Source organism: Enhydra lutris, unplaced genomic scaffold (genome assembly GCF_002288905.1).
Source record: "Enhydra lutris kenyoni isolate GAN:26980312 unplaced genomic scaffold, ASM228890v2 scaffoldscaffold82, whole genome shotgun sequence".
NCBI classification, from domain to species: domain Eukaryota; kingdom Metazoa; phylum Chordata; class Mammalia; order Carnivora; family Mustelidae; genus Enhydra; species Enhydra lutris.
In genome coordinates, this window is record NW_019154166.1 from 6415139 (window position 1) to 6424706 (window position 9568).

General features: G+C 45.8%; 1 protein-coding gene across 1 annotated transcript in view; it reads left to right on the forward strand.

Annotated features, from left to right (window-relative positions):
• LOC111161096 (myocardin) overlaps positions 1–9568 on the forward strand; it is a 76282-nt gene that overhangs the window by 59619 nt on the left and 7095 nt on the right. The window contains 1 exon segment of the mRNA XM_022524578.1: positions 7812–8744. Within this exon segment, the coding sequence (XP_022380286.1) occupies positions 7812–8744 (933 nt within the window).

Genomic DNA, 9568 nt, shown 5'->3' on the forward strand with positions numbered 1-9568 from the left:
CCTCGATGCTTCATTCTGTTGTCTGTGATCCCACCTGTACACCTGCTTTCCACCCAACTGTTACTCTCTCCTCCCCCGAAGGACTTTATTGCTTGTCCCCAAAAAGCCAATTTCCTGTAGTTCCCCATGGTCTTCACTGGGCCAGGCTTTCTCAGTCCTTATTCGTCACCCTCTGTTCCCATTCTCAGCCTTTGGCCATTATCTACCTTGGGGGAAAGGTGGCGGTGGGATTATTTCATATGAAAGAAAATTAATTCTATGGCTAGCAGTGGCCGACACCCACCAATGAAATGGATCTTGGGTTGTGATACCGACTTCCTCTGTCCCTTCCGCTTGGAATCACAATGCTTGGGTTTCATTGAGCTTGTCCCAACGTAGTAGCCTCCGTAAGGCTGGATAAGGCTGCCAAGCTTCTGGGAATGCCCTCCAGAACAGCGGGCCACCCACCCTCCGCTCCGCAGGTCCTGAATCCATGACGGTATAAAATCCGCTGCTCTCACCCGGACAGCAATGTGCTAAACGAAGTAAGCCAGACACAAAGCGACAACTAGTCTATGAATCTGCTTACATGAGGGACCTAGAGACGTTCAAAGAGACAGAAAGTCGAAGGGTGGCTGCCAGGGGCTGGGGGGAGGAGGAACGGGGAGTTAGTGTGTCATGGGTACCTAGGTTCTGCGTGCAATGAGGAAGATCTTTCCGAGACAGACAGCGGTGATATTTGCACAACAGTGTGAATTTACTAATTCCACTGAACTGCATCCTTAAAAGTGATTAAAGGATGTTTCATGCTGTACATCTTTAACCACAGTAAAAAAAAAAAAAAATTTTTTTTAAGATTTTATTTATTTATTTGACAGAGAGAAACACAGCAAGAGAGGGAACACAAGCAAGGGGAAGGGGAGAGGGAGAAGCAGGCTTCCCGCCAAGCAGGGAGCCCAATGCGGGGCTCGATCCCAGGACCCTAGGATCATGACCTGAGCTGAAGGCAGATGCTTAACAACTAAGCCACCCAGGTTCCCTGCAAAAAGATTTTTTGGATGCTTCTGGGTGGTTCAGTTGGTGAAGCATCTGAGTCATCATTTCAGCTCAGGTCTTAATCTCAGGGTTGTGAGTTCAAGCCCCACATTGGAAAAAAAAATTTTTTTTTTAAAGTTGTCTACCTTACGATGGGAGCTCGGGGTCAGGTAGATCTGAAGTTGCCTTGGTCCCAGACAACATCGTCCAGAGGTGATGTGCCATCTAAGCAGAGTGGCCGAAGGTGGTTTCCTCGATGGGCTCGTGCTCAGAATGATGGGCCGGTCGGAGTCAAAATAGATCAGCGTCGATACTAGGAAACGATGGCGTTAGCGGCTGCCAGTGTTTGAGTGTAAACCATCGATCGACCATGCTGTGTAGATTTGCTTCCGTGTTTCACCCTGCAAGACGGGTTTTACACGTGAACCTAAAAATCAGGACCTCCAAGAGGCTAAATAAATAAGGTGTAACTCATTATCATCCTAGATATTTTTGAGCTCAAAAATGGTCTGCTGTATAGAACAGACACTGGGTTGGTTTGTTTGTTTAAGATTTTATTTATTTATTTGAGAGAGAGAGAGCATGAGTCGGGGGAGGAGCAGAGGGGAGAAGCAGACTCCCCGAGGGGCAGGGAGCCCGATGCGGGACTCGATCCCAGGACCCTGAGATCACGACCTGAGCCGAGGTCACACACCTAACCGACTGAGCCACCCAGGTGCCCCTAGAAGAAAGATACTGTTGATAAACCTAAAGCTGGCCCCAATAGCACAAGTGAGAAGAGTGGGGGAAATAGGTTAGTTCTATCAGGACTCAGGCTAACACGTAAAAGAGACTCTGCATTTTCTCCCCCACCTGGAGAAGCTGTCCCAGTTTTTGCCTGGTGTGTCCAGAGCCCACAAGTCAATCCAGAATGCTGACCACTAAAAACAGACTTACATCTCCTTTTGTAGAAGCCAAAGAACCTTTACAGCATAAATAAGTTTGGTAAATTCATACGACTTAGTTTCAGTTTCTCGGGTAACACTGATTTGTGTATTTTAAGTTAAAGTAGGAAGTCTGGAGTTAAATTCAGGAGACAGATGACGTTGATCCTAACAACCTCACTTCCGTGTATGGGCTGCACATTGTCAAGTTTGAATGTTGGTCAGTCATGAGTTCACGGTTCATGCTACAGGCACACGGTGCACTGAGATCATATGCTAAGTGAATAAATGTTGTGCTTACCCTCCCCCGCAAAAAAGAGACTGAATGCTGTGCAAGTAAACCAGCCTATAGATGAGAAAACTGGGGTTTGGCCTTAAGGGAATGATTTTTTGTTTGCTTTTTCTTATTTTATTTTATTTTAAATTCCAGTATAGTGAACATGCAGTGTTATATTAGTTTCAGGTGTACAATATGGTGATTTGACAGTTCTGTACAACACCCAGAGCTCATCACAAGTGCCCTCCTTGATCCCTATCACCTATGTCCCCCGTCCCCCTTCCCCTCTGGTGACCATTAGTTTGTTCTCTATAATTAAGAGTCTGTTCTTGGTTTCTCTCTCTTTCTCTTTTTCCTTTGCTCATTTTGTTTGTTTCTTAAATTCCCCATAGGAGTGAAATCACAAGGTTTTTGTCCTTCTCTGACTGACTTCACTTAGCATAATTCTCTCTAGCTCCATCCATGTTGTTGCAAAATGGGAAGATTTCATTCTTTTTTACGGCTGAGTAATATTCCATTGTAATTTGGCCATTGTAAATAATGCTGCAGTAAACATAGGGGTGCTTATATGCCTGAATTACTGTTTTTATAATTTTTTAAGTAAATATCCAGTGGTGTGATTACTGGATTGGAGAGTAGTTTTGTTTTTAACTGAGTGATCGCAAAGGTTTTGCTACTGTCACTTGAAATGAGGATGGAAAAGGGGAGGGACAGACAGAGAAACCTTCATTGGACTTGACCTCTAGGTGTTTGGGGAGAGGTGTCACCTGGGATTGTGACACCAGGGGCAGACATTGGGAGGGTAGAATGGGGACCTGAGGGACGCCTGGGTGGCTCAGTGGGTTAAAACCTCTGCCTTCGGCTCAGGTCATGATCCTGGAGTCCTGGGATTAAGCCCCACATCGCGCTCTCTGCTCAGTGGGGAGCCTGCTTCCCTTCCTCTCTCTCTCTGCCTGCCTCTCTGCCTACTTGTGATCTTTCTCTCTCTCTGTCAAATAAATAAATAAAATCTTTAAAAAAAAAAAAAAAAGAATGGGGACCTGATCTGAAGGGATGTTGGCAGATGCATTCCGTTTGGGGAAACCGAGTCACAGGTACCACCAGGATGACCAAGGGGAAAAGTCTAGCTAGTGTCCGTGCAGTTTCCAATCTAGTTCATCTAAACTGTGTTGTCAGCCTAGGCACAGAAATTTTGGAATCGTTTGCATAGTGGGGCAAGTTGAAGCCACAAGACAGAAGGAGAGCAGTTGGAAAGAGTGGGAAGGGAAGAAGGAGAGAAATAAAGGAAGTGGGTGATTAACCATACTTTCTAGAAAAGGAAGACACAGGAGGAATTAATGAAGGTGACCCTTAAAACAGGTCATCAGAAAGACAAGGTATCAAAAGTAGATGTTCTCCCAAAAGGCTCATGTTTTGCTGACTAGGAGTAAAAGGGGAAAAGCACTGAGAAAAGTTTGGTTTTTCATTAAAAAGTTATACATGGGGGAGGGGGCACTCGTGGGGGCGCAGTTTGTTAAGCATCTGACTGTTAGTTTCAGCTTAGGTCGCGATCTCCGGGTGGTGAGATGGAGGCCTGTGTCTGGCCATGCACTCAGCAGGAAGATTCTCCCTCTCCTTCTGCCCTAGTCCCTCACTCCAGCTCATTTTCTCTCTCTCTCTCTCAAATGAATAAACCTTTTTTTCCTTTAAGTTATACATGGTAACATCACAGTATATGGTTTTTTTCTCTTTGCTAATCCAGTATATGGATTTTTTTTCTCTTGTTTCTAAGAAACCAGAGAGCCAGAGAGCATGAGAGAGAGAAACAGAGAAAATAAAGGGAAATTTAAAAGCTGGAAAAATATGATGGATATTAAGAAATAGTTGTTCATGTGTTTCAGGTGTGATAATGGTCTTTTATCTTTTTTTTTTTTTTAATAAAAGGCACTTATCTTTTAGCGAAAGATACTGGAATATTTACAGATCACATTATATGATTTGCTTCAAAATAATTTAAGAAATATAGTGGAAGTGATTTGGGGCATAAATGACTCAAGATTGGACAGATGGATCATTGTTGAAGCTGGTGAATGGCTCCAAGGGGTTCATTCTACTTTTTTCATCAACTTTTGTGTATGATAGACATTTTCCATAATACACAGTTGAAAGAGTGATTGGCGGTGAAAACACCAGGGAGTGTAGGAAAGAGATGTATACAAACCTTTGTCCCCAGCAAGCCCACACAGCATCATACTCTGAAATGTAAGGTAAACCGAGTGCAAATATGAATTGCATTATTTAATGATGTAGCTTAAAATATTCAGTGCCAGAGCAGATTCTAAAAATAAATGTAGAACTCATTAATTTTAAGTAATTCAAACTTAAAACAATAATGAGTTGCCGTTCTGTACTTTTTCAAACCAGCAAATCTGGGGGGAAAATAAAAAAGATAAGACAGTGCCAGAAAGATGAAGAGGGGCGGGTATATTTACAGTTGCAGTAGTGTGACTTGTTGTAATCCTTTTATATTGTAATATATTGTAATCCTCAAATACCTTTTAAGTGATTATAAAGTGATTATTTACTGTCGAAAGAGAATAGTGTAAGGAGAAGTAAAGAGTATTTTAAAAGATAATTGACCCACAGATAGCATTGCAGATTATATTTCCCTATAAACTTAAAATACGGGTGGATATGTTTTCTTTTAAAAATTATTGTTTATAATTTAAAAATTATTGCTCTAGGGTAATCCTGTGAACATGAATTTCTGGCATGTTTTTTTGTTTAACATATCATAAGTTATTTCATAATTTGCAATATTCAATAAAATTTTTATTTTTTTAAGGTTTTATTTATTCATTTATTTACTTATTTGTCAGAGAGAGACTGAGCACAAGCAGGGGGAGCAGCAGGCAGAGGGAGAAGCAGGCTCCCCTCTGAGCAGGGAGCCCGATGTGGGGGGGCTCGATCCCAGGACCCTGAGATCATGACCTGAGCCGAAGGCAGAGGTTTAACCCACTGAGCCACCCAGGCGCCCCTTAAGGAACTTTCTTAAAAAACATTTTTATTGGCTTATTTTTGCTGCTACTTCCCTAACACAAAGTATTCTTAATTCCTTTGTCAATTTCATGAGTGCAAAAATATGTCCATAATTGTTTTTATTTGGGTTACTAATGCTGGTACATGTCCATTATTGGCCATTTTTAAATTTTTTTAATCTTTTTAAAAAGATTTTATTTATTTATTTGACAGAGACAGCACGTACAAGCAGAGGGAGCAACAGAGGGAGGGAAGAAGCAGGCTCCCCGCTGAGCAGGAAGCCCAGTGCGGCACTCGATCCCAGGATCTTGGGATCATGACCTGAGCCAAAGGCAGATGCTTCACTGACTGAGTTACCCAGGGGCCCACAAAAGATACATTTTTTTTTAAATCGCCAATAAAAGGGGCTCCTGGGTGTCTTAGTTGTTGAAGTGTCTGCCTTTGGCTCAGGTCATGACTCAGGGGTCCTAGGATCGAGTCCCATATAGGGATCCCTACTCAGCGGGAAGCCTGCTTCTCTGTCTCCCTCTGCTCCTCTCCCCTGCTTGGGCTCTCTCTCTCCCTCTTGTTCTCGCTCTCTCTCAAATAAATAAATTTTTAAAAATGCATCTTTTGTTTGTGACAAGTTGACCACACCCATTATCCATTTTGAGGTGTTGGTTTATATTGGGGGTTTGTTAAAGCACCCTTGGTACATCGAGCTTACTAACACCTTATTACTTGTCCTGTGATTATTTCTGTCTGACACTGCTATCTGCATTTGCATTTTCTTTTTGGTGTTTTTGACTTAGAGGGATTTTTTATTTTTGTCTTATTTTTAGGATAGCTTTCTTTGCTTTTGGGCTCAAAAGATCCTTCCGTACAGAATATCAGAAGGCTGTCTCCCTATACGTTCTTCTAGCTATTTTATGGAATTATTGACACTTGGATATTTAATGTTTCCTGTTTCAGTCATAAAAGTAATATCTTCTGTGATGTATTTAGGGTGTTAGAGATAAGGAGAACCATTGTTAACATTTTAGTCTATCTTTATCCACATATTTTCATCTGCAAGCATACATTTAAATATATGCACACATATAAACTTATATAATTCTTAGGAAAATAGAATCAAGCAATTTAAGCTATTTTTCACCTAAAAATATACCATAAACAGGGGTGCCTGGGTGGCTCAGTTAGTGTTTGACTTCCGCTCAGGTCATGATCTCAAGGTCCTGGGATCAAGTCCTGCATCTGGCTCCCTGCTCAGTGGGCAGTCTGCTTCCCCTTCTCCCTTTGTCCCTCCCCCTGCTCGTGCTCCCTCTCTCTCTCTTTCTCTCTCTCCCAAATAAATTTTAAAGATCAAGAAAAAGTAATATACCGTCAGCAATTATTCATTCTTGTATGTAACATCAGGGTTCATGGATTCTGATATTCCATCATCCATAGGCACTACCATTAATTTAATTTTAATAGAGTACAGCTATTTCTAGATAGCTGTAGCTCATCATTTATGAATATTATAAAAAATGCAGGGATGAAATTATCACACATGAATCCACATAATAATGGCAAACGCTTACACCCCACTAACCATTTGCAAGACACTATTCCAAACACTTTACAACTGTTGAGCCATTTCAGGCCTCACAAAAATATATCAAGTAGGTATGACCGTCTCCATTTTACAGAAGGGGAACCGAGGCACAAAGTGATCTCTGCGCTGGAAAGAGACAAGGTCAGGATTTGAACTGAGGGACTTCCTGCATTACATTCTCTCTCAGTATATGACTATCATCTAGCCAGTTATTAAAATTAGGACATGAAGTGGGGTGCCTGGGTGGCTCAGTCGGTTGAGCCTCTGACTCTTGATTTTAGCTCAGGTCATGATTTTGGGGTGGTGGGATCAAGCCCTGTCCTGATCCAAGCTCATTGGGAGAATCTGCTTAAAATTCTCTCTCTCCCTCTCTCTCTGCCCCTTCCCCGGTTCAGCCTCGCTCGCACGCTCTCTCAAATAAATCTTAAAAAAACAAAACAAACCAAAAAACAGGACCTAAGTGTTAATGTAGAACCATGGTTCTCAAAACTGGGTCCCAGGACCAGTGGCACCAACATTCCCTGGGAACCTGTTAAAAATGCACATGGCCCGTTTCCTGCACCTGCTCAAGTTGGAGAACGGAGGACAGAGAGAGCCTGGTAGGGCGAGCAGTGGCCTAGGAGCAGAAGACCTGGTGTGCTTTGGGATGATTGGTTGCCCGCTGATGGCTAAACCCCGGCAGACATCAGTCTTCTCATCTACAGAATGGGGCAAGGACCGGAGTAGGGGTTGGAAGCCGGTAGAGTAGGCGACCTCTGTGTTCATGTGGTTTCAAGTGGGCTGTCCCTTTGAAGGACTCTGGGATCGTGCAGGGGAAGCATGGTACAGAAAAGCATGGTGCAAAACCCTATTGAGCCCCAGGGGAGGGGAGGGAATTGTAAGCGAGTGATAGAAAAGCGGACATTGTACAGTTCCACTGGTGATGTTTTAGAGCAAATGTAACAATTTTTTTTTTTTTAAGATTGTCCTTAAACAGTCACTAACCGCGCCCTGGTTTCTGTAGGTCTCGGAATTGAGACAGCAGCTCCGAATCCGGGGTCTGCCGGTGTCAGGCACCAAGACGGCCCTCATGGACCGGCTGCGGCCCTTCCAGGACTGTGCGGGGAACTCCGTGGCCAACTTCGGGGACATCACGACCGTCACCTTTCCAGTGACGCCCAGCGGCGCGCTGCCCGGCTACCAGTCGTCCCCGTCCGCCGGCGCCCTGTCCAACGGCTTCTACCACTTCGGCAGCACCAGCTCCAGCCCCCCGATCTCGCCCGCCTCGTCCGACCTGTCCGGGGCAGGGTCCCTGCCCGACACCTTCAACGACGCGTCCCCGTCCCTCTGCCTGCACCCGTCACCAGTGCACGCGTGCGCCGAGGAGAGCCTGCTGGGCGGCCTGGGCGGGGGCTCGCTGGCGCCCGAGCCGGACGGGCGGGACTCGGAGAAGGACAAGATGCTGGTGGAGAAGCAGAAGGTCATCAACGAGCTCACCTGGAAGCTGCAGCAGGAGCAGCGTCACGTGGAGGAGCTCCGGATGCAGCTGCAGAAGCACAAGAGGGCCAGCGGCCCCGAGAAGCCACCGCCCTTCCTGGCCGTCCCCATCAAGCAGGAGGACGCCGTGCCCAGCTGCCCCTTCGCGCCGCAGCAGAGACCCGGGAAGAGGCAAGGCCATTGCGCTGAGGGCCAAGCGCAGGCGGGCGAAGCGGCAGGGCGCCGGCCCCTGGGACCCGCTCCCTGCGTGGAGGCCTCGAGCCACAGCGACGCGCTGCCTTCCACGTTCCTGAGCCCCCAGTGCTCCCCGCAGCATTCGCCGCTGGGCGCTGTCAAAAGCCCGCAGCACATCAGTTTGCCCCCGTCACCCAACAACCATTACTTCCTGCCCTCCTCCTCGGGTGCCCCTGGGGAAGGGCACAGGATCTCCTCACCTGTCAGCCAGGTGTGTGCTGCACAGGTAAGAGCTCCCACCCCCAGGCTCCCCCTCCCCAGCCAGCACCCTGCTTCCTGCAAGTGTGGGGAGGTGGGTGGCCTGGCAAAGGGGGAAGAGCTGACATTGGGAGTTTTAATGGGCAGGGTTTACCAGAAGCCCAAAGCAGCCTCGGGTCTTGGCAGTACACGGGACTCTCTTCTCCGAGGTGGAGGTTGGCAAAATTATCTTGTAAAAGGCTAGGAAATGAACATGTTGCCTTTGTGGGCCCTGTGGGCCTGAGTGTGGCAACTCAGTAGGACATGAACACAGACAACCATAACTTGTAAAGGAATGCACATGGCTGGGCTCCAATAAAACTTTATTTATAAAAACAGGCGGTGGGCCAGATTGCCATCCCCTGTTGTTAGGACTCCTCGGTGTAAAGCCTTACCATAGGCCAAACCAGTCCATCAAGAGAGCCAAGGGAAAGTTACTATCATCTCCATTAATGGTGCCGAGTGCAAATATTTACCAAGCACCTACAATGTGCCGGGTACTAACCAAACAAAAGTCCCTATTCTCATGGGAAGATAGACAGTAAATAAAATAAACATGTAAAATGTAAAATGTATTAGAAATTGATAGATCTTTTTTTTTTAAGATTTTATTTATTAGAGAGAGAGAGAGAGAGAGAGAGAGCATAAGCAGGGGGGAGAGGGAGAAGCAGGTTCCCCACAGAGCAGAAAGCCCCATGTGGGGCTTGATCCCAGGACCAGAGAGAGAGAGAGAGAGAGCACGAGCAGGGGGGAGAGGGAGAAGCAGGTTCCCCACAGAGCAGAAAGCCCCATGTGGGGCTTGATCCCAGGACC